Below are 26,229 nucleotides of genomic sequence, written 5' to 3'. Positions count from 1 at the left end.
TGTTTATGTAATACAGTAGTAAATGGTTCTTATGTGGTTTCTTCATTGCCACAATTATTCAACCCCTTAAAGACTACCACTCTGAAGAACAGAGGTTCATACAGGTGCTTTCCATCAGGTATTGAAAACACCTGTGGATGTCACCGAGCAGCAATCAAGCATAATAAGCACCAATTAGGCAGCTTTAAAATGACTGTGATACTCAGCTCCTTCTAGACATTTACTGGTGTGGTTACAAACATGGTGAAGGCAAGAGAATGGTCCAGGAAGACAAGAGAAGAGGTGATTTCTCTTCACAGGAAGGGCAATGGCTATAAGAAGATTGCAAAGATGTTAAACATACCAAGAGACACCTTAGGAAGCATCATTCGCAAATTCAAGGCAAAGGGCACTGTTGAAACGCTACCTGGTCGTGGCAGAAAGAAGATGCTGACTTCGACTGCTGTGCGCTACCTGAAGCGTAGAGTGGAGAGAAGTCCCCGTGTGACTGCTGAGGAACTGAGAAAAGATTTGTCAGATGTGGGTACAGAAGTTTCAGCCCAGACAATAAGACGCACACTGCGTAATGAAGGCCTCCGTGCCAGAACTCCCAGGCGTACCCCCTTGCTGTCTCCAAAGAATAAGAAGAGTCGACTGCAGTATGCCAAAAGCCATGTGGACAAACCACAAAAGTTGTGGGATAGTGTTCTGTGGACTGATGAAACAAAATTAGAACTGTTTGGGCCCATGGATCAACGCTATGTTTGGAGGAGGAAGAACAAGGCCTATGATGAAAAGAACACCTTGCCTACTGTGAAGCATGGTGGAGGGTCAATCATGCTTTGGGGCTGTTTTGCTTCTGCAGGTACAGGGAAGCTTCAGCGTGTGCAAGGTACCATGAATTCTCTTCAGTACCAGGAGATATTGGATGGAAACGTGATGCAGTCCGTCACACACCTGAGGCTTGGGAGACGTTGGACCTTTCAACAGGACAATGATCCCAAGCATACCTCCAAGTCCACTAGAGCATGGTTGCAGAGGAAAGGCTGGAACATTTTGGAGTGGCCATCGCAGTCACCAGACTTAAATCCGATTGAGAACCTCTGGTGGGACTTAAAGAAAGCAGTTGCAGTGCGCAAGCCTAAGAATGTGACTGAACTGGAGGCCTTTGCCCATGAAGAATGGGCGAAGATACCCGTAGATCGCTGCAAGACACTTGTGTCAAGCTATGCTTCACGTTTAAAAGCTGTTATAACTGTAAAAGGATGCTGTACTAAGTACTAAGATTGAATGTCACTTGGGGGTTGAATAAAACTGATAATGCTGTGAGCACAGAAAAGACATTTGTGGTTATTTCATTATAACTGTTATGTTATATTTGTCTGACCTACAAGTGCCTCTTTAATGTAAATGTAAGCAAGATGACTGAATGATCAAAAGCAATGTCAAACTGGCCAAAACACTCAATTTCAGTGGGGGTTGAATAATTTTGGACACAACTGTAGATGATCAAATCAAATTATTTATCAAGTTATTTTTCACATCTGAAGCAAAACCATCAAAAAAAGGTCTGAAACTGACTGTATCATTCAGTCCTGGGGGTACACTCTCGACACAGGTCTGTTTACATTTTGGTACCTATATATGAGGCCACCGCATATTTTGTGTACTCTGCTTGAAGAGGTTAAAATTATATCTTTTAGAGGCATTCTAAAAATATTTAAAAAATACACAACACATTCTCTTTTTTTGCTTTTACTTTATAAGTAACAAATTTCAAGGAACAGGAAAAGCCTGCTATCAGTGTGTGCACTTATTTCACAAGACATACAAACATCCAACACTCCCTATAGCATAAGAGCTAACATCCTCCAGTTAGAGAATAAGAACACTGTTCATGGGGAGGGGTGTTGGCCAATACCATTCTTCTCTTCTAATAGAAGAACAGAAATAAAAGAATAAATAGAAACTTGTTATAGGGCCAATTCACACCAGTTTTAGCGCAGATGTAAAACGCAGATCAACAGAAGGAAATCTGAAAAACAATAATTTCAAATGTGTTCTATTCACACCATAACATTGTGTTGCGTTGCTTTAAATTGCCAAATATATGTCAATGGATCAGGGCCACTGTTAGAAATCATGGGGCCCCGTATAGCCTACCTGATGGGGCCCCCAAAATCCCGCCCCTGACCCCAACCACCCATCTAAAAAAAAGCAGCTTTGTCTTCTAGGGATAAGTATCTTTCTCCAGCTTGTTATAAATTTGTTTTGTTTAAAGGAATACTGTTTTCAGATGAGAACAGACCTTTAATATTTGTATATAATATCAACCATGAATGAGGCAGTATGAAAAGAGTTAGGGAAATTAAACAAATTTAAAAACGTGGAAAAACACATCAACAAGTCAGGTCTAGTTAAAGATGGTTTGCTGCACCAAAATCCAATAAAAGTGGCAGAGTACATAAAACTTATGAAAGCATTTTCCCACTTAAATCACCAAATGAGGTGGGAGAGTAATAAATATAATAATCACACATCCACATTGCCTCTCTGGAAATATATGCAAATTAAACATGTTAAATATGAAGAGAAAACAACCTTATATACAGAAAATGAAAGTGAAATCTCCAGTAGCTTGACATTACTCAGGCACCTTGAGCCTGGATTCACATAAGTGCGGTGCGGTATATCGCATGTGATTCGCACAGGAACCGCACCACATTTTGTATGGCTCTACAATATTTGCACCGCACCTGCACCAAAAACGTGCAGGACCCTTTTTTGGCCCCTTGAACCTGGGTTCACAGAAGTGCGGTTCGGTATATCGTATGTGATTCGCACCACATTTTGTATGGCTCTATTCGCACCGCACCTGCACCAAAAACACGCAGGACCCTTTTTTGGGTCCGCACTAGAATCGGATCCCATAGGTATTCACACCTATGCGATCTGATTCTGCACATTGCACCACGTTTTGCGGACCGATTTCGGGGGTGTTGTTAAGTTAACACACATCCGCAGCGGATCGCATGAACGGGGTGCAATTCTGATGTGGTGCAGAATTTGCAGTGAAAACGCTGCAAATTCCGCACCGCATCAGTGTAAACCAGGGCTAAATGTGCCAAAATAAACGAAATTCAGAAGTAAAACTGCTTAAAGTTGTAATAAACCGATAAACAGTCGGGAGTAAACAGACAGTGGAGTCCATTTACACCCGGCTGCCCATAGAGCAGAGAGGGCTGTGTCCGCTCTGCATGAAATGAGTGGACATGGACCAGGCACTCATCTGCTCTGCTAAAGCAGGGCATAGATGATGCGATTTTCTTTCTTGCAACCATGAGTTGAAGAAATCGCTCGATTCCCCCATCAACACACTCAGTGTTGATGGGGGAATCCCTCCTGTGGAGACAGTGGAGCTATTGTATTCTCCTGGCAGGGAATGTTTACTACTAAAATAGCAGCTGGCAATAATCACACAACATTTGACTTGGGTATATTCATCCTGCCAATAGTTGGTTTGAATCTTGGCCAGTCCCTACTGAACCATCTGTGACCAGCTTAAAGCGGAACTATACTCACCTCAGCTCCAGTGATGTGGTGTCCCGCTCCTCCCTGCCTGGCCGTTGACCTCTTCGAGCAGCCGGTTTCCAGTTCTTGATCGCCAGTCACTGACATTGGCCAGGTGGGGATGACGTCACTCCCGAACATGTATGGGAATTCAGCCAGATTCAGCATTGTCAAATTTGTAAAGTGAGCTGTGCATGTGCACAAAGCATGTCTCTTCTGTATTAAAATTCCTGCCTGTTAACAATTTTTTTTTTTTTTTTTTACATAAAGGTTGACTTTAGGGATGCTTGTCACTGTCCTTCCTTCCATCATAATAAAGAACGATTAACTCTGGTGCACAGGAGTAAAGTAGTGTAAGGGTGAAAAGGATAAAAATTATAAAGTAAAAGATGATAATGGCAATATTGACATACAAGTACTTTAAAACAGGGTATGTAAATGCATTGGTTTACAATAAGTTCTTATAAGAGTCTTTCAGGCAATCTGCCTGGAATCTTTTTAGCACAGGCTGATTTGTCTGACACCAAGGACCTGGGATGTGCTTGTCTTGGTTGGTTCAGAATCTCACTCTGACATTGGGTGATTCCTTCCTGCCTATGTTCTGTAAAATCCTGATGAAAGATGTCAGCCTGTTGGGCAGGGGAAAAGTCCTGGGCTCTCTGTTAGTGCAGCGGACCTGGTTATTGAAGAAATATATTTCTAAAGGTGCTATTGACATGGAATTTTCCCACATGTCGGTAACAACCCATACAATCCATACATACAAAAAAAAACCCAAAACAAATAAATTCAGAAATTATGTTATGTATAATAAAATGGAATGACACAGTAAAAAAGTATGGAACACATGAAGAAAGGGAGGTGCAAAAAGGCATTGAAAGCCAAGAAACCAGCTGAAATCTATCAGTAATTAGAAAGCTATCCTACCCCTTATCAGTGCAAATTATCAGTTGGTTCAGTCTCAACTATAAAAAGGTGTCTTATTACCAAGGTGTCTCACAAGAAACATCTCATGATGGGTAAAAGCAAAGAGCTCTCTCAAGACCTGCACAACCATATTGATGCAAAATATACTCATGGCATTGGTTACAGAAGGATTTCTAAATTTCTGCATGTTCCAGTAGGCACTGTTGGGGCCATAATCTGGAAGTGGAAAGAACATAATTTCATCATTAACCGTCCATGACCAGGTGCTCCTTGCAAGATTTCTAACAGAGGAGTGTAAAGAATTATTAGAAGAGTTGTCCCAGAGCCAAGGACCACTTGTGGAGAGCTTCAGAAAAACCTGGAATTAACAGGTGCAATTGTTTCAAAGAAAAACAATAAGTAATGCACTCAACCACCATGACCTGTATACACGCTTACCATGCAAGACTCCATTGTTGAAGAAAAAGCATGTTGAAGCTCATTTAAAGTTTGTTGCACAACATTTAGACAAGCCTGTGGAATACCAGGAGAATATGGTCTGGTCAGATGAGACCAAAATTGAACTCTTTGGATGCCATAATACACACCATATTTGTAGGTCAAATGGCACTGCACATGACTCCAAAAACAAGATACCAACAGTGAAGTCTGGATGTGAGAACATCATGGTGTGGGGCTGTTGTTCTGCATGTAGTACTGGCAAACTTTGTTATTGAAGGAATGATAAATGGAAAAATATACCAAGACAATCTTGCTAAAAATCTGCTGCTATCTACCAGGATGATGAAGATGAAATGAGGGTGAACATTTCAGCAAGACAATGATCTCAAACCCAAAGCCAAGGAAACTCTTCAGTTGGTTTCAAAGAAAGAAAATAAAGCTACTAGAATTGCCCAGCCTATCACCTGACTTGAATCCAATAGGAAATGTATGGAAAGAACTAAAGATCAGAGTTCATAGAAGAGGCCCATGGAACCATCAAGATTTGAAGACTGTTTGTGTGGAAGAATGGGCCAAAATCATACCTGAGCAATGCATGTGGCTAGTTTCTCCATACGGGAGGCATCTTGAAGCTGTCATTTCAGTTAGCGTGTTCAATACTTTTCCCTGTGTCAGTCATTTTTATTACACATAGCCTAATTTCTGAACTTATTTGTTTTGATTTCTTTGTATGGATGGATTGCATTGGTTGTTCCCAACATGTGCTGAAAATTTCATGTCAATAGCACCTTTATAAATATATTTACTGAAAAAAAAAAAAGGTGACATGTTCAATACTTTTTACCCGCTGTATGTAAAGTTTAAAAAAAGATAATTTATTCTTGAATATCTATATGCAGCGGTAAATATAAACAACCAGCTATATGGTTAGGGAACAAAATATCTAATCCACTCTGAGAATAACAGACAGAAAAGATGTATGTACTATTAGAGGTTGAATCTGGGAACATATCTTCAGACTCAGAGATCAAAATTTTTATTCAAAGTAATAAAAAAGCGCAGTTTTGCAGATTTCAGATAGGACTATAATATAATATTGCACAGATTCCCTTGTCATAGGATGGTAGCTTGATACAAGCTACCTGCACTTACAGTCACTTAAGGCTGGTACAAACTGGTATCAGCCAGTTCAACAGTAACCATCCGACATTCAGCCAATGTATGCAGTAGCTTGTCCGATAGAAACCAGTCTAACGACAGGCTTTTATTGCATAGGCATGTTGGAAAACCAGCATCTGATCAGCACTGGCAGCCAATGGCTGAGAATGCTGATCAGTGTGTTCTGGCGGAGGGAGATCACTGCACTAAAATCGCTTAGTTGGTATGGTGACCTCTCTCTTTTTTTTTTTTTTTTTTGTTAAGCCTGCTGAACTCAACTGTGTAGCAGGCTTTATGTTGGCCATACACAAACAAAATTTTCTTTCAAAAATGTTTATTTTAAGAACGTTTGTTCTGTTTTTTAATCGTTATTTGGGATCAAATTGACATTCTTTTTTTCACCACAGTGTTGGGAAAATTAAAAGGACAGAGTAGAAAGCTTTTCTTGATCAAAAGAATTTTCAGGTAGTGTATGCGGTCTTTGTCCAGAAATTACATTTATTTTAAAATTAAATGTTAAAAGCAAGTGAAATTTTTTTTTACGAGTATTCGTATGAATATTTTCGTCTGAAAATCGATAAATGTATGGCAGGCATAAGACATTTACTAGAAGCAACATGCTTTTTTGATAAAAAAGATCCTATAGGATCTAAAATAAAGTGCAGAAAATAAAGTGCAACTTAGTGAATGAATCCAATGGGTCACAAAATCAGACCCTATATAAGTGAGAAAAAGTGATAAACAACGCAATCCCAAAAATTGGGATAATACACACACCAAATTGTGTCAACAAAGTGAATCCCAATACTGGGATAATAATAAAGTGACTAGTGCTTATTTACAATACATACAGTGTATACACAATACACACAGTGATAATAAATATTCAAAAACAATATATATGTGTGGTGAGACAATCAATAATAAATATATGCAGTGAAAAAATCAATTGCTGTGAAAACGATCGCATACAATAAGGCAGCAAATGTCCAGTAAAGTGCTGTTGGAATCCTCCACACAAAAAGTGCTCCACTACTTATAAGGAACTGGTGTCATGTGGTGTGCACGCCAAAACAAATCCTAAAATGGTTAAAATGCCCACTCACCTCCAGTAAGTGACCCTATGGGTCAATACGCTTTTGGATCACACCAGGATCCTACGATATAGATCTCCTCAATAGCCGACCTCCACACACAGGGTTCCACATATACCATATGCGTAATCCCCTTCCTGGATCGATACGCAGGTGGCCTTACTATCTCCAACTATCTCAGAAAGACTGCACAGCTCTCAATAAGATCATGCGTGACCGTCAGCGGGAGCTTCTTCCAGGCCGGCACACCATTCCTCCTCCAGCCCTCCGAGGGAAGCAGCTGCTGGTCTCTCCGCCCCGTCCCCGCAGATCACCGAGCGGATGGCCACGCATGATCTTATTGAGAGCTGTGCAAAGTCTTTGTGGGATTCACAATTTGGTGTGTGTATTATCCCAATTTTTGGGATTGGGTTGTTTATTGTTTTCTCACTTTATATAGGGTCTGATTTTGTGACCCATTGGATTCATTCACTAAGTTGCACTTTATTTTCTGCACTTTATTTTAGATCCTATAGGATCTTTTTTAGCTGCATTAATATTGTATTAATTATTGTTAATTTAGTATTTTAGCGCTGCACCATATGTACATTATTTATGTTATGTAACCACTTGAGCTCCTGAGGATTTACCCCCCTTAATGACCAGGCCTCTTTTTGCTACTCGGCGCTGCACTAATTCAACTGATAATTGCGCGGCCATGCAATGCTGCACCTAAACGAAATTTACGTTCTTTTTTTCACACAAATAGAGCTTTCTTTCGGTGGTATTTGATCACCTGTGTGCTTTTTATTTTTCACGCTATAAACAAAAAAAGACCAAATATTTTGAAGAAAAACAATATTTTTTACTTTTAGCTATAAAAAATATATAGTAAACTCAAAGTTGGTTATAAATTTAGGCCAAAATTTATTCTGCTACATGTTTTTGGTAAAAAAAAATCCCAATAAGTGTATATAGATTGCTTTGTGTGAAAGTTATAGCGTCTACAAACTATGGTATAGATACTGCAACTTCCGACGTTTTTTTGCTATACAGCACTGCGCTAGTTTAACGGACAATTGCGCGGTCATGCAATATGGTACATAAATAAAATATATGTCCTTTTTTTAACACAAATAAAGCATTCTTTTGGTGGTATTTGATCACCTGTGCACTTTTTATTTTTGGCGCTATAACCAGAAAAATTTTGAAGAAAAAAAAATATTTTGAAAAAAACAATATTTTCTCATTTTGGTCATAAAAAATATCTAAAAAAAACTAAAATTTCGTCATAAATTTAGGCCAAAATGTATTCTGCTACATGTTTTTGGTTAAAAAAATCCCAATAAGTGTATATTGATTGCTTTTTATGAAAGTTATAGCGTCTACAAACTATGGTATGGATCAGGGGTGGGCAAACTTTTTGACTTGAGGGCCGCAATGGGTTCATATAGTGGACCAGGGGGCCGGACCAAGAGTAGATGAATGATGTGTATGTGTCATCCATAGTAAGTATAGTAATATTCCCCCATAGTAAGCATAGTAATTAATCCCCCATATAGTAATTCATCCCCCATAGTAATTCATCCCCCATAGTAATTAATCCCCCATAGTAATTCATCCCCCGTATAGTAATTCATCCCCCATATAGTAATTCATCCCCCATAGTAATTCATCCCCCATATAGTAATTCATCCCCCCTATAGTAATTCATTCCCCATATTAATTCATCCCCCATATTAATTCATCCCTCATATAGTATTTCATCCCCCATAGTACTATTCCCCCCCAAGTAGTAAGCCAAGTCACCCCGTGTCAATTCACTTACCTTTGCTCCGCGCGTTCCTCTCGCCGTGTTCCCGCGCCGTTCCGGTCTTCAGGGCGGACTGTGAGAGGAGCCTAGCTCCTCTCACGTTCGTCACGCTGCCCCGCCTACACACATCCTGACAGCCATCCTGACAGTATCACGCTCCACGGGCCGGATTAAAAGGTCCGCCGGGCCATATACGGCCCGCGGGCCGTAGTTTGCCCATTGCTGGTATAGATAATGGAATTTACACAGCTTTTACTTTCTGACTGCCCATCACATTTCTTGAGGTGTTAAAATACCAGAATAGTACAAACACCCTCAAATGACCCCTTTTCGGAAAGTAGACACCCTAAGCTATCTGCTGAGAGGCATATTGAGTCAATGGAAGATTTATTTTTTTTCCACAAGTTTCTGGAAAATGACAAAAACTTTTTTTTTTTTTTTTACACAAAGTTGTCATTTAAATTATTTATTTCTCGCACAAGCCATGGGTATATGTGGAATTACACCCCAAAATACATTCTGCTACTTCTACTGAGTATGGGGATACCACATGTGTGAGACTTTTTGGGAGCCTAGCCAAATACAGGAGCCTGAAATCCAATGACCACTTTGAAAGCCTGAAGGTGCGTAACTTCCTCATTACACTTCCTCACTACCTATCACAGTTTCGAAGGCCCTGACATGCCAGGATAGCCCCAAACCCCCCCCAAATGACCCCTTTCTAGAAAGTAGACACCCCAAGGAATTTAAAAAGAGGCATGGTGAGTATTTTGCAGATCTCATTTTTTTCTCACAAGGTTTTGAAATATAAAAAAAATAGAAAAAATATGTTTTTGTTTTTTTTCTTCATTTTCCAAAAACTTGTGGCAACAAATGAGATCTGCAAAATACTTACCGTGCTTTTTATCAAATTCCTTGGGGCGTCTACTTTCCAAAAAGGGGTAATTTGGGGGGGGGGGGTTAGGTGCTATCCTGGCATTTCATGGCCTCCGAAACTGTGATAGGTAGTCTGGAAGTGTAATGAGGAAATGAAGCCCTTTAAAAGCCTGAAGGTGCTTATTGGATTTTGGGGTCCTGTACTTGGCTAGACTGCCAAAAAGTCTCTCACATGTGGTACCCCCATACTCGGGAGAAGTAGCAAAATGTATTTTGGGGTGTAATTCCACATATAACCATGGCAAGTGTGAGCAGTAAATCATTTAAGTGACAATTTTGTGTAAAAAAAAAAATATATATTTATTTTTGTCATTTTCCAAAAACTTGTGGTAAAAAAATAAATTCTTCTATTGATTCAACATTCCTCTCAGCAAATAGTTTGGGGTGACTACTTTCCAAAAAGGGGTCATTTTGGGGGTGGGGTGTTTTATGCCCAGCTTTAGAAGTTTATGCCACACATCATTCACTCTTCTAACCACCTGAAGACCAAGCCTTTTTGTTCACATGAAAATAATCAGTATTTTTTGCTAGGAAATTTATAATATAAATTATATATTTTTTTAAAGAAGACACCCTAGTGCAGGGGTGGCTAACCTGTGGCTCTCCAGCTGTTGTGGAACTACATTTCCTATGAGGCATTGCAAAGATGGGAAGTTACTGACTTGCAGAGGCATGATGGAACTTGTAGTCCTGCAGCAGCTGGAGAGCCGCAGGTTGGCCACCCCTGCCCTAGTGAATAAAATGGTGGGTACTACAATTTTTTATGGCACATAGTACTCGCGCAGCGATTTTTCAAAAGCAATTTTAAAAAAAAAATACACTTTTTTTACTTTTAATGCACAAAAACACAATATATTGGCCAATTGTTTGGTAAAATATAAAAGATAATGGTATGCCGAGTAAATAGATACCAAACATGACATGCTTTAAAACTGCGCATGCCCCGTTCAATAGCGACAAACTGCAAACATTTTTAATATCCATAGGCAGCGCTTTAAAAGCCACCACTTTAGATTTACAGAGGAGGTCTAGTGTTAGAATTACTGCCCTTGATCTGACGTTCATGGCGAAACCTCACATGCATGGTGCAACCGCTGTTTACATAACGGCACAGGGTCAAGGCTTGTGCACACAGGTGTGCGCGCATAGGAGGGGCAATTTTTTTTTTTTTTTTAGCTATTTTGATTTTTTTTTTATTATTTTTACATTGTACCTTTCATTTTTTTTTTTTTTTTTATCACTTTTAATGCTATAACAGGGAATGCAAATAACCCCTATAACTTCAATGGGCATTGTCATATTCTTTTTTGAGAAATCTGGGGTCTATCAGACTCTAGATATCTCCTCTACCCTTACATTATCTAATCAAACCAAAATCGGTGTGATCAAATGCTTTCCCAATTTACAAATGGCGCTGTTTATATCCTGCGAAACTGAAGTGATGAAATGCTTGTAGCTTCCGAATTCTTAGACTATAGAGATGATTGGCACCATTCTGGTCTCCAATCAGCTCTATAGTCAGCTGGCAGAAACACCGGCTGCATTCTCAGGTTCCCCTGATGGCATGGGACTGCCCGAGAAGGCTGTGGAAGGCAGCGTGGGAGGGGGGACATCATCTCCCACTGCTTGTAAAAGCAATCTTGCAGCTAATTAGACACTAGGATTGCTTTTACATGAAAGACGATCGCCGGCTGAAAAAAACGACACCAGGATGATGCCTGCAGCTGTAGGCATCATCCTGGTATAACCATTCAAATCCAGTGATGTACCAGTACATCACTGGTCCTTGTTGGGTGTATATGCTATGTTCTTTTTTTTTTTTTTATGCAGCCAGTGGACTGAATAAAAAAATAAGAAGAAATCTCTGCCAGAAAAAGTGTGTGGTATGCCCACCATTAGAATATACCACCTGCATCCACCCACTTCTAATGGTGGGCACACATTAGGTCACACTTTGCCACAAGTGCCAGTTCCAAGATTCTATACATGTCTAAATAGTGGCACGCTTCAATAAAAAGGGAGGGGGGAGCTGATCGAGGGAGAGAAACTGTTCTCTCCCTCTTCAGCTTTCACAAGCTGTCACAGAACTGACACAGACCAGGGCTGTGTGTAAACAATGCAGCCCTGGTCTGTGTGAGTGATTACCGGTCATCGCGGGAAAATGAATGGTAATCACCGGCCGTGACAGGGCAGCAGAGACCCGCTGCTGACACCCGCGGGACAGGTAGGGGGGGCGCGTGCCTCGCGTGCGCCCCTACCTATTTTGCAAAACTACGTTTTAAAACATGGTTTTGCCTGTGAGTGCCGCCCTGCAACCGTTTTAATGCGGTGGCTGGGCGGCATGTGGTTAATCTTTTGAGGTAAAGGGTTAGGGTGCTAGCAGCTGTGTTAGGGTTGAGTTATTTAGCGCAGGAGGAACCATTACACTTTATATTCTTTTTTGATATCACCTGTCAAGATGGGGTAAAAAAAAAAAATCTAACCCTTTATAGTACAAAAACAGCAGACAATCACTTATATGATATAAATATACCCAGAAGTAAAATATACAGGGTATTTGTAGGGTATACAGGATATTTTATACATGCAGCTATATAAAGGGTACATTTTTTGTAAGTAAATTAGTTCTAAAGGCTGATACTTTTTTCAAGGATATAATCATTTCAAATATAATGCACAATACTGGTAACTTTTATTTTAAATGTAATTGTAATGCCTTATATCAAAACAAATAATGCATTCTGTATGCAGGCCAACTAATTGACCAACTAATTGATTATGTCGATTTGTTGTTTCAGCCCTAATCCTGGGTAATCAAGGGGTTAAGTGTCTGCCTAACAATTGTTAATGTGTGTATTATGTGCTGATTGTTATTAAAAATCTATTTTCCTTCTCCCTGGTTTGCAGGGAGAAGAAACAAAGTGATCTCTCTCTCTATACAGAGCCCTGTGTTGTTTGTCAACACAGGGCTCTGGGCTGTGATTGGACACAGCCGATCAGCGGATACTGGCCATAAATCATTGACAGGACCTGCTGACAAAATCCCGCTGTGTCTAATCACAGCGGGAGTCAGTGTGCAGGAGCACATGTGCATTCACTCTGTGCCCAGAAGAGGCCAGCGACATGCAGATTTGTTGCTGTGCCTCTACGGGCTGCCAGTCCGCAGTACATTGCGGGCACACAGTCCTTAAGTGGATATAGTTAGCAATGGCAGATCACTTACTATTTTTGCTTCTGCTTATAGTTGTTTTTTTAAATTACTTTGATTATTATCACAAATATGTTTTTTTTTCATCCATTTAGATGTATATTCTAATTGACTGCATTGTTTATTTTTCAATCTGCAGGGATTTTCTTGCTTTGAATGTCTACGTGGCTCTTTGTTACTATAAACTTGATTATTATGATGTGTCACAGGAAGTCCTTGCAGTGTATTTGCAACAAGTTCCTGACAGCACTATTGCACTTAACCTGAAAGCATGCAATCATTTTCGCCTCTACAATGGGAAAGCAGCTGAGGTAAGGATACACAGTTTTGTTGTTGGTTGTGTTATGGTGATGTAGCCCTCGTTTGGAGAGGAGGGTGGTATGAAAAATGGCCCTTTCCAAACAGGATAATGCACTAAACCTATAGGTAAATAGGAGATCCAGAACCTTTGCTAACTGGATGAGTGCGATTGATATTAGTGTTGCAAGTGTCTCCACCCAGGACAGGGCTTCTGTGAACAGAGGGGATTCCCTCCCTGGGAAATTAGCCAGCCAAAGTAATTGGGAGCAGAGGAGCTAATTAAGCTAGCATATAACATTAGACATAAGTATATAGATGCACTTCAGTATAGAAATAATACAAACATTAAATAAGAAAGGATTAATAATAGTACATACTGTAACAATTGTGTGCAATAGGGACATGAAAGCTGTAGGTGACAGCCATCTTGTTAAGGTCTCAGTCATTTTTTTCATAAGCAGTGACCTTCCTCCCTCCCTCTCCTTGCAAGCTATGGAATTTGTAGCTGTAAGTTTTAACAAACTTCAAAAGAGCCTCTTATTTTAACAAAAACACAATATATGCCAGGGTCTGAGCTGTAAACAGCTAATTAGTCTTGGCAGGATGTCTTTTTCCACGAACCATGAAGAACTCTTCCCTCTGACCTATTGTAAAGTCGTGTAAGGCCATTAAAGCTCTAGGAATGCAGAGTGTGCCATAAAACATCTATTCCACAACTTAACAATTCCACATACAATTCATAGAATTCAACAGGAACAGGACACATTAATATTAGGTATATATTTGAATGTGGAATATCATACCGAATAAATCAAGGTCATACATTACTAACCTAGCCCATATGAAAGGAGAGAAAGCAGTCGCCTGCCTCGTGCGTGGCAAAGGCGCGCAGTGTTTGGTACCCCTGGGTTCGAAATATAATTCTGAATATTAACCTGCCAGTTTCTAGAATTCCACATGCACATACTGGAAGTTATTAATATTAATAGGAAACTGTAGCTGGGACATGGTCAAAAACGTTGTGACCTCCCAGCACCCATCCCCTAAAACAGGTCTGGTGAGTTGTTCTCATGCGACACCCCATTGACATCTCAGAAAAGGGAATGACAGGACCTGATAAGCAAACTCTCCTTTTAATATCAACCAAGGAACATCATAAAGGACTTGAGAGCCACGACAATGTTTTTGCTTGGACAATTGGACTCTGCTAAAACCAAAGACTTTGCAAGTATTCTCCATTTTCCCCTCCTTTTATTTCTCTGTTGCATTATTGTTCTCTTAATTTCTTTGTAACATCTTTTCTGTAAATATTTTAATTGCACCATTTGACCTTTTCATTAATAAACCCTATTTTGAAAAGTGTTAAAACTATCTCCTAAGGCTTTTGTCAAGGTCCTACCTTTCCTCAGGGCTTGCGCATCCCATGTGCTGGCGTCCATCTTGGGTTTCTGCAAAGCATGGTGGGAACCTTTATGCCTTCAGGCTTCTGCGGCTCCTCCTCAGAAGGGTGTGGTTCATCACATTTAAGCCTGCTGTCTGCAAGTGCTCTCTGCATTCGTGTCTTCTGTGTTAGTGTTGCTATAGCTCTGTTTATACTCTCGTGGCTCTCCTGGAAACTGACTCGGCTTTTGACTAGACCATTCCCTGCGTTTTCCATTGATCTGACCTCCCGTTGCTGAACCCGGCCTGTGACCTGTTATTCTTGTCTACCGTTCTGTACCGTTTGTCCCGTTGTTATCGACCCGGCCTGCCCGACTACGCTTTGTCTGATCTGGTTCCTACCAGCTACACGCCATTGGCGGCGGCCATTACCACAGCTGGGGTGTCTCGGGGGCCGCGACCTGGTTCCTGGCTGCGTCAAGTCCATCCCCACCATCAGGGGCCCTGGTGAAGGGCAGCCTGGGACTTAGACTCCGCGCCCTGAGGGACTCCGGTCTGTGGGTGGTGGTTGTCGTCAGTCGGTGTGTGACCCTGCCACTAGGCCTGTCTGTTCGTTCCACAGCTCCTGCCCTGACATTACACGAATGCCATGAATCCTGACGGTGCAGGTACGTCTTCGCTTCCCATGTTAGTTGCCAGACTTGATCAACAGTATCTCCTGTTGGCTCAGTTCGCTCAGGTGTTGCAAACTCTGCTTGCACGCACCGCGCACCTTACTCCTGGTGCTATTAGGCCGGTTGTCACTCCGGTGGTTTCTCCCGCTGCTGCTCCAGTGGTTGCACCCACCGCCGCGGCTGCTGCAGTACCTGCGGTGCCCAGAGGTATGACTGGTTTAGCCCCTCTTCCATAGCGCTTTGGGGGTGAGCCGAGTCAGTGTCGTGGATTCCTCAACCAGGTGGGCATTTATTTTGCGTTATTACCCCATGCTTTTCCGACTGAGAGGTAAAAGGTGGGTTTCCTCATCTCGCTGCTCTCAGACAAGGCCTTGGCCTGGGCAAATCCCTTATGGGAGAGGAATGACCTGGTGATTCACGAGTTTTCCTGTTTTGTCGACGCCTTCCGTAGGGTATTTGACGTGCCGGCTCGCTCCGCCTCGGCTGCCAAATTGCTCATGAGCTACCCACCATCATCCTTGGGGATTTCAACATCCCTGTCAACCTCGACAACCCAGACACAGCCCGTCTCCTCCACCTAACCTCCTCCTTTGCACTTGCACAGTGCATACAATCCACCACCCACTCCAACGGAAATATCCTGGACCTTGTCTTCTCCAACCGCTGCGCTCCCCACAACCTCACTAACACCCCCTTCCCTCTCTCTGACCACAACCTGATCACCTTCTCTATCTCCTCGTCCTCCAACGCCTACCCCTCCAAATGTCACACTTAGAGATGAGCGAAGAAATGAAAAATTCGATTCGACTGATTCGGCGAATTCGTGGACAATATTCGATTCGAGTCGAATAAATTCGCTGTGAATTTAACTTAAAAAAGGGTGTTTCTAGGCTTCAGAGAGACTTAATATTAGTGCAGAACACTGTACCTTTAATTTAAATGCCCTTGGAGTCTGCTGGGGAAGAGAAATAATACTGTCAGTCAGTATGACATGCAGATGAGTGCCGTCGATCTTAGAATCACCGCACACTTCACTCATTTGGGCAGTCACGGGGCCAAAACCAGAGTGTGGAGCCACAGTGTGGCGGTGGAGGCAGCAGCAATGGGAGGCCATACAGCACCCTATGACAAAAATGGAAACCACCAGCAGTGTGAGGAGACCTGAAAGTGGCACATGGCAGAGTGTGGCGATAGAGACAGCAGCAATGGGAGGCCGTACAGGGACCCATGACACACTCTGGACCTGGCAGCAGCATGAGGAGGCGGTACAGGGGCCCATGACAGATTACGGGCCTGGCAGCAGCATGAGGAGTCGGTACAGGGGCCCATGGCAGATTACGGGCCTGGCAGCAGCAATGGGAGGCCGTACAGGGACCCATGACACACTCTGGACCTGGCAGCAGCATGGGGAGGCGGTACAGGGGCCCATGACAGATTACGGGCCTGGCAGCAGCATGAGGAGTCGGTACGGGGGCCCATGACACACTCTGGACCTGGCAGCAGCATGAGGAGGCGGTACAGGGGCGCATGACAGATTACGAGCCTGGCAGCAGCAACTTGGACAGGAGGACGTTCAGCTTCTGCACCGTCGGGTGCGTGCTCGCAAACTGTTGTCTCTTGGAAACGGATTCCAAGAAAGACTGCTGACGGAATCCGTGAAGAGGAGTAGCAGGAGAAGGAGCATCTGAACGAGCGGAATATGCCAACAAGCGACAACAGTGGCCCATGACAGATTACGGGCCTGGCAGCAGCATGAGGAGTCGGTACGGGGGCCCATGGCAGATTACGGGCCTGGCAGCAGCTATGGGAGGCCCGTAATCTGCCAGCACCCTATGACAAAAAATGGAACCCACCAGCAGTGTGAGGAGACCTGAAAGTGGCACATGGCAGAGTGTGGCGATGGAGACAGCAGCAATGGGAGGCCGTACAGGGACCCATGAGAGACTCTGGACCTGGCAGCAGCATGAGGAGGCGGTATAGGGGCCCATGGCAGATTAGGGGCCTGGCAGCAGCTATGGGAGGCCCGTAATCTGCCAGCACCCTATGACAAAAAATGGAACACACCAGCAGTGTGAGGAGACCTGAAAGTGGCACATGGCAGAGTGTGGCGATGGAGGCAGCAGCAATGGGAGGCCGTACAGGGACCCATGAGAGACTCTGGACTTGGCAGCAGCATGAGGAGGCGGTATAGGGGCCCATGGCAGATTAGGGGCCTGGCAGCAGCTATGTGAGGCCCGTAATCTGCCTGCACCCTATGTCAAAAAATTTAACACACCAGCAGTGTGAAGAGACCTGAAAGTGGCACATGGCAGCAGAGTGTGGCGATGGAGACAGCAGCAATGGGAGGCCGTACAGGGACCCATGACAGACTCTGAACTTGGCAGCAGCATGAGGAGGCGGTATATAGGGGCCCATGGCAGATTAGGGGCCTGGCAGCAGCTATAGGAGGCCCGTAATCTGCCAGCACCCTATGTCAAAAAATTTAACACACCAGCAGTGTGAAGAGACCTGAAAGTGGCACATGGCAGCAGAGTGTGGCGATGGAGACAGCAGCAATGGGAGGCCGTACAGGGACCCATGAGAGACTCTAGACTTGGCAGCAGCATGAGGAGGCGGTATATAGGGGCCCATGGCAGATTAGGGGCCTGGCAGCAGCTATGTGAGGCCCGTAATCTGCCTGCACCCTATGTCAAAAAATTAAACACACCAGCAGTGTGAAGAGACCTGAAAGTGGCACATGGCATGAGAGACTCTGGACCTGGCAGCAGCAGGAGGAGGTGGTATATAGGGGCCCATGGCAGATTAGGGGCCTGGCAGCAGCTATGTGAGGCCCGTAATCTGCCTGCACCCTATGTCAAAAAATTTAACACACCAGCAGTGTGAAGAGACCTGAAAGTGGCACATGGCAGCAGAGTGTGGCGATGGAGACAGCAGCAATGGGAGGCCGTACAGGGACCATGACAGACTCTGGACTTGGCAGCAGCATGAGGAGGCGGTATATAGGGGCCCATGGCAGATTAGGGGCCTGGCAGCAGCTATGTGAGGCCCGTAATCTGCCTGCACCCTATGTCAAAAAATTTAACACACCAGCAGTGTGAAGAGACCTGAAAGTGGCACATGGCAGCAGAGTGTGGCGATGGAGACAGCAGCAATGGGAGGCCGTACAGGGACCATGACAGACTCTGGACTTGGCAGCAGCATGAGGAGGCGGTATATAGGGGCCCATGGCAGATTAGGGGCCTGGCAGCAGCTATGTGAGGCCCGTTATCTTGCAGCACCCTATGTCAAAAAATTTAACACACCAGCAGTGTGAAGAGACCTGAAAGTGGCACATGGCAGCAGAGTGTGGCGATGGAGACAGCAGCAATGGGAGGCCGTACAGGGACCCATGAGAGACTCTGGACCTGGCAGCAGCAGGAGGAGGTGGTATATAGGGGCCCATGGCAGATTAGGGGCCTGGCAGCAGCTATGTGAGGCCCGTAATCTGCCTGCACCCTATGTCAAAAAATTTAACACACCAGCAGTGTGAAGAGACCTGAAAGTGGCACATGGCAGCAGAGTGTGGCGATGGAGACAGCAGCAATGGGAGGCCGTACAGGGACCATGACAGACTCTGGACTTGGCAGCAGCATGAGGAGGCGGTATATAGGGGCCCATGGCAGATTAGGGGCCTGGCAGCAGCTATGTGAGGCCCGTTATCTTGCAGCACCCTATGTCAAAAAATTTAACACACCAGCAGTGTGAAGAGACCTGAAAGTGGCACATGGCAGCAGAGTGTGGCGATGGAGACAGCAGCAATGGGAGGCCGTACAGGGACCATGACAGACTCTGGACTTGGCAGCAGCATGAGGAGGCGGTATATAGGGGCCCATGGCAGATTAGGGGCCTGGCAGCAGCTATGTGAGGCCCGTTATCTTGCAGCACCCTATGTCAAAAAATTTTACACACCAGCAGTGTGAAGAGACCTGAAAGTGGCACATGGCAGCAGAGTGTGGCGATGGAGACAGCAGCAATGGGAGGCCGTACAGGGACCCATGAGAGACTCTGGACCTGGCAGCAGCAGGAGGAGGCGGTATATAGGGGCCCATGGCAGATTAGGGGCCTGGCAGCAGCTATGTGAGGCCCGTAATCTGCCTGCACCCTATGTCAAAAAATTTAACACACCAGCAGTGTGAAGAGACCTGAAAGTGGCACATGGCATGAGAGACTCTGGACCTGGCAGCAGCAGGAGGAGGCGGTATAGGGGCCCATGGCTGATTAGGGGCCTGGCAGCAGCTATGTGAGGCCCGTTATCTTGCAGCACCCTATGTCAAAAAATTTAACACACCAGCAGTGTGAAGAGACCTGAAAGTGGCACATGGCAGCAGAGTGTGGCGATGGAGACAGCAGCAATGGGAGGCCGTACAGGGACCATGACAGACTCTGGACTTGGCAGCAGCATGAGGAGGCGGTATATAGGGGCCCATGGCAGATTAGGGGCCTGGCAGCAGCTATGTGAGGCCCGTTATCTTGCAGCACCCTATGTCAAAAAATTTAACACACCAGCAGTGTGAAGAGACCTGAAAGTGGCACATGGCAGCAGAGTGTGGCGATGGAGACAGCAGCAATGGGAGGCCGTACAGGGACCCATGAGAGACTCTGGACCTGGCAGCAGCAGGAGGAGGCGGTATATAGGGGCCCATGGCAGATTAGGGGCCTGGCAGCAGCTATGTGAGGCCCGTAATCTGCCTGCACCCTATGTCAAAAAATTTAACACACCAGCAGTGTGAAGAGACCTGAAAGTGGCACATGGCAGCAGAGTGTGGCGATGGAGACAGCAGCAATGGGAGGCCGTACAGGGACCCATGACAGACTCTGAACTTGGCAGCAGCATGAGGAGGCGGTATATAGGGGCCCATGGCAGATTAGGGGCCTGGCAGCAGCTATAGGAGGCCCGTAATCTGCCAGCACCCTATGTCAAAAAATTTAACACACCAGCAGTGTGAAGAGACCTGAAAGTGGCACATGGCAGCAGAGTGTGGCGATGGAGACAGCAGCAATGGGAGGCCGTACAGGGACCCATGAGAGACTCTAGACTTGGCAGCAGCATGAGGAGGCGGTATATAGGGGCCCATGGCAGATTAGGGGCCTGGCAGCAGCTATGTGAGGCCCGTAATCTGCCTGCACCCTATGTCAAAAAATTAAACACACCAGCAGTGTGAAGAGACCTGAAAGTGGCACATGGCATGAGAGACTCTGGACCTGGCAGCAGCAGGAGGAGGTGGTATATAGGGGCCCATGGCAGATTAGGGGCCTGGCAGCAGCTATGTGAGGCCCGTAATCTGCCTGCACCCTATGTCAAAAAATTTAACACACCAGCAGTGTGAAGAGACCTGAAAGTGGCACATGGCAGCAGAGTGTGGCGATGGAGACAGCAGCAATGGGAGGCCGTACAGGGACCATGACAGACTCTGGACTTGGCAGCAGCATGAGGAGGCGGTATATAGGGGCCCATGGCAGATTAGGGGCCTGGCAGCAGCTATGTGAGGCCCGTAATCTGCCTGCACCCTATGTCAAAAAATTTAACACACCAGCAGTGTGAAGAGACCTGAAAGTGGCACATGGCAGCAGAGTGTGGCGATGGAGACAGCAGCAATGGGAGGCCGTACAGGGACCATGACAGACTCTGGACTTGGCAGCAGCATGAGGAGGCGGTATATAGGGGCCCATGGCAGATTAGGGGCCTGGCAGCAGCTATGTGAGGCCCGTTATCTTGCAGCACCCTATGTCAAAAAATTTAACACACCAGCAGTGTGAAGAGACCTGAAAGTGGCACATGGCAGCAGAGTGTGGCGATGGAGACAGCAGCAATGGGAGGCCGTACAGGGACCCATGAGAGACTCTGGACCTGGCAGCAGCAGGAGGAGGTGGTATATAGGGGCCCATGGCAGATTAGGGGCCTGGCAGCAGCTATGTGAGGCCCGTAATCTGCCTGCACCCTATGTCAAAAAATTTAACACACCAGCAGTGTGAAGAGACCTGAAAGTGGCACATGGCAGCAGAGTGTGGCGATGGAGACAGCAGCAATGGGAGGCCGTACAGGGACCATGACAGACTCTGGACTTGGCAGCAGCATGAGGAGGCGGTATATAGGGGCCCATGGCAGATTAGGGGCCTGGCAGCAGCTATGTGAGGCCCGTTATCTTGCAGCACCCTATGTCAAAAAATTTAACACACCAGCAGTGTGAAGAGACCTGAAAGTGGCACATGGCAGCAGAGTGTGGCGATGGAGACAGCAGCAATGGGAGGCCGTACAGGGACCATGACAGACTCTGGACTTGGCAGCAGCATGAGGAGGCGGTATATAGGGGCCCATGGCAGATTAGGGGCCTGGCAGCAGCTATGTGAGGCCCGTTATCTTGCAGCACCCTATGTCAAAAAATTTTACACACCAGCAGTGTGAAGAGACCTGAAAGTGGCACATGGCAGCAGAGTGTGGCGATGGAGACAGCAGCAATGGGAGGCCGTACAGGGACCCATGAGAGACTCTGGACCTGGCAGCAGCAGGAGGAGGCGGTATATAGGGGCCCATGGCAGATTAGGGGCCTGGCAGCAGCTATGTGAGGCCCGTAATCTGCCTGCACCCTATGTCAAAAAATTTAACACACCAGCAGTGTGAAGAGACCTGAAAGTGGCACATGGCATGAGAGACTCTGGACCTGGCAGCAGCAGGAGGAGGCGGTATAGGGGCCCATGGCTGATTAGGGGCCTGGCAGCAGCTATGTGAGGCCCGTTATCTTGCAGCACCCTATGTCAAAAAATTTAACACACCAGCAGTGTGAAGAGACCTGAAAGTGGCACATGGCAGCAGAGTGTGGCGATGGAGACAGCAGCAATGGGAGGCCGTACAGGGACCATGACAGACTCTGGACTTGGCAGCAGCATGAGGAGGCGGTATATAGGGGCCCATGGCAGATTAGGGGCCTGGCAGCAGCTATGTGAGGCCCGTTATCTTGCAGCACCCTATGTCAAAAAATTTAACACACCAGCAGTGTGAAGAGACCTGAAAGTGGCACATGGCAGCAGAGTGTGGCGATGGAGACAGCAGCAATGGGAGGCCGTACAGGGACCCATGAGAGACTCTGGACCTGGCAGCAGCAGGAGGAGGCGGTATATAGGGGCCCATGGCAGATTAGGGGCCTGGCAGCAGCTATGTGAGGCCCGTAATCTGCCTGCACCCTATGTCAAAAAATTTAACACACCAGCAGTGTGAAGAGACCTGAAAGTGGCACATGGCAGCAGAGTGTGGCGATGGAGACAGCAGCAATGGGAGGCCGTACAGGGACCCATGACAGACTCTGAACTTGGCAGCAGCATGAGGAGGCGGTATATAGGGGCCCATGGCAGATTAGGGGCCTGGCAGCAGCTATAGGAGGCCCGTAATCTGCCAGCACCCTATGTCAAAAAATTTAACACACCAGCAGTGTGAAGAGACCTGAAAGTGGCACATGGCAGCAGAGTGTGGCGATGGAGACAGCAGCAATGGGAGGCCGTACAGGGACCCATGAGAGACTCTAGACTTGGCAGCAGCATGAGGAGGCGGTATATAGGGGCCCATGGCAGATTAGGGGCCTGGCAGCAGCTATGTGAGGCCCGTAATCTGCCTGCACCCTATGTCAAAAAATTAAACACACCAGCAGTGTGAAGAGACCTGAAAGTGGCACATGGCATGAGAGACTCTGGACCTGGCAGCAGCAGGAGGAGGTGGTATATAGGGGCCCATGGCAGATTAGGGGCCTGGCAGCAGCTATGTGAGGCCCGTAATCTGCCTGCACCCTATGTCAAAAAATTTAACACACCAGCAGTGTGAAGAGACCTGAAAGTGGCACATGGCAGCAGAGTGTGGCGATGGAGACAGCAGCAATGGGAGGCCGTACAGGGACCATGACAGACTCTGGACTTGGCAGCAGCATGAGGAGGCGGTATATAGGGGCCCATGGCAGATTAGGGGCCTGGCAGCAGCTATGTGAGGCCCGTAATCTGCCTGCACCCTATGTCAAAAAATTTAACACACCAGCAGTGTGAAGAGACCTGAAAGTGGCACATGGCAGCAGAGTGTGGCGATGGAGACAGCAGCAATGGGAGGCCGTACAGGGACCATGACAGACTCTGGACTTGGCAGCAGCATGAGGAGGCGGTATATAGGGGCCCATGGCAGATTAGGGGCCTGGCAGCAGCTATGTGAGGCCCGTTATCTTGCAGCACCCTATGTCAAAAAATTTAACACACCAGCAGTGTGAAGAGACCTGAAAGTGGCACATGGCAGCAGAGTGTGGCGATGGAGACAGCAGCAATGGGAGGCCGTACAGGGACCCATGAGAGACTCTGGACCTGGCAGCAGCAGGAGGAGGTGGTATATAGGGGCCCATGGCAGATTAGGGGCCTGGCAGCAGCTATGTGAGGCCCGTAATCTGCCTGCACCCTATGTCAAAAAATTTAACACACCAGCAGTGTGAAGAGACCTGAAAGTGGCACATGGCAGCAGAGTGTGGCGATGGAGACAGCAGCAATGGGAGGCCGTACAGGGACCCATGAGAGACTCTGGACCTGGCAGCAGCAGGAGGAGGCGGTATATAGGGGCCCATGGCAGATTAGGGGCCTGGCAGCAGCTATGTGAGGCCCGTAATCTGCCTGCACCCTATGTCAAAAAATTTAACACACCAGCAGTGTGAAGAGACCTGAAAGTGGCACATGGCAGCAGAGTGTGGCGATGGAGACAGCAGCAATGGGAGGCCGTACAGGGACCATGACAGACTCTGGACTTGGCAGCAGCATGAGGAGGCGGTATATAGGGGCCCATGGCAGATTAGGGGCCTGGCAGCAGCTATGTGAGGCCCGTTATCTTGCAGCACCCTATGTCAAAAAATTTTACACACCAGCAGTGTGAAGAGACCTGAAAGTGGCACATGGCAGCAGAGTGTGGCGATGGAGACAGCAGCAATGGGAGGCCGTACAGGGACCCATGAGAGACTCTGGACCTGGCAGCAGCAGGAGGAGGTGGTATATAGGGGCCCATGGCAGATTAGGGGCCTGGCAGCAGCTATGTGAGGCCCGTAATCTGCCTGCACCCTATGTCAAAAAATTTAACACACCAGCAGTGTGAAGAGACCTGAAAGTGGCACATGGCAGCAGAGTGTGGCGATGGAGACAGCAGCAATGGGAGGCCGTACAGGGACCATGACAGACTCTGGACTTGGCAGCAGCATGAGGAGGCGGTATATAGGGGCCCATGGCAGATTAGGGGCCTGGCAGCAGCTATGTGAGGCCCGTTATCTTGCAGCACCCTATGTCAAAAAATTTAACACACCAGCAGTGTGAAGAGACCTGAAAGTGGCACATGGCAGCAGAGTGTGGCGATGGAGACAGCAGCAATGGGAGGCCGTACAGGGACCATGACAGACTCTGGACTTGGCAGCAGCATGAGGAGGCGGTATATAGGGGCCCATGGCAGATTAGGGGCCTGGCAGCAGCTATGTGAGGCCCGTTATCTTGCAGCACCCTATGTCAAAAAATTTTACACACCAGCAGTGTGAAGAGACCTGAAAGTGGCACATGGCAGCAGAGTGTGGCGATGGAGACAGCAGCAATGGGAGGCCGTACAGGGACCCATGAGAGACTCTGGACCTGGCAGCAGCAGGAGGAGGTGGTATATAGGGGCCCATGGCAGATTAGGGGCCTGGCAGCAGCTATGTGAGGCCCGTAATCTGCCTGCACCCTATGTCAAAAAATTTAACACACCAGCAGTGTGAAGAGACCTGAAAGTGGCACATGGCAGCAGAGTGTGGCGATGGAGACAGCAGCAATGGGAGGCCGTACAGGGACCATGACAGACTCTGGACTTGGCAGCAGCATGAGGAGGCGGTATATAGGGGCCCATGGCAGATTAGGGGCCTGGCAGCAGCTATGTGAGGCCCGTTATCTTGCAGCACCCTATGTCAAAAAATTTAACACACCAGCAGTGTGAAGAGACCTGAAAGTGGCACATGGCAGCAGAGTGTGGCGATGGAGACAGCAGCAATGGGAGGCCGTACAGGGACCCATGAGAGACTCTAGACTTGGCAGCAGCATGAGGAGGCGGTATATAGGGGCCCATGGCAGATTAGGGGCCTGGCAGCAGCTATGTGAGGCCCGTAATCTGCCTGCACCCTATGTCAAAAAATTTAACACACCAGCAGTGTGAAGAGACCTGAAAGTGGCACATGGCAGCAGAGTGTGGCGATGGAGACAGCAGCAATGGGAGGCCGTACAGGGACCCATGAGAGACTCTGGACCTGGCAGCAGCAGGAGGAGGCGGTATATAGGGGCCTATGGCAGATTAGGGGCCTGGCAGCAGCTATAGGAGGCCCGTAATCTGCCAGCACCCTATGTCAAAAAATTCAACACACCAGCAGTGTGAGGAGACCTGAAAGTGGCACATGTTTGAGGCATGATTCATGGCGGATTTAGTCAGTTGTGTCAGGAACTGGTGGTTTGAAATCCAGACTAATCCACGCCTGATTCATTTTCACAAACGTGAGTCTCTCCACACTTTGGGTGGACAGTCGTGTCCTCCGCGGAGTTACAATACCTCCTGCCGCACTAAACACGCGCTCCGATGCCACGCTACTGGCCGGGCATGACAGCCTTTCAAGGGCAAATTCAGCTAGTTGGGGCCAAAGGTCAAGTTTCGTTGCCCAGTAGTCAAGGGGATTGTCTACCTCGGTTGGCAGGGTGCTGTCCAAGTAGGCCCAA

At 46.6% G+C, this 26,229-nt stretch overlaps 1 protein-coding gene across 4 annotated transcripts in view; it reads left to right on the top strand.

The window, feature by feature from the left end:
* Positions 1–26,229, top strand: part of IFT56 (intraflagellar transport 56) — a 555,685-nt gene that overhangs the window by 177,443 nt on the left and 352,013 nt on the right. For all 4 annotated transcript variants that reach the window (XM_089660945.1, XM_089660944.1, XM_089660942.1 and 1 more), the window contains one exon: positions 13,245–13,416. In XM_089660945.1, coding sequence (XP_089517071.1) covers positions 13,245–13,416 — 172 coding nt within the window. The remainder of the gene's footprint in view (positions 1–13,244; positions 13,417–26,229) is intronic.

This window comes from Staurois parvus, unplaced genomic scaffold (genome assembly GCF_062004578.1).
Source record: "Staurois parvus isolate SC_StPar_1 unplaced genomic scaffold, SC_StPar_1.0 ptg001291l, whole genome shotgun sequence".
In the NCBI taxonomy this organism is placed as follows: Eukaryota; Metazoa; Chordata; class Amphibia; order Anura; family Ranidae; genus Staurois; species Staurois parvus.
Note: the sequence above shows the minus strand (reverse complement) of the source record. Positions and strands in the feature narration are given on the sequence as shown.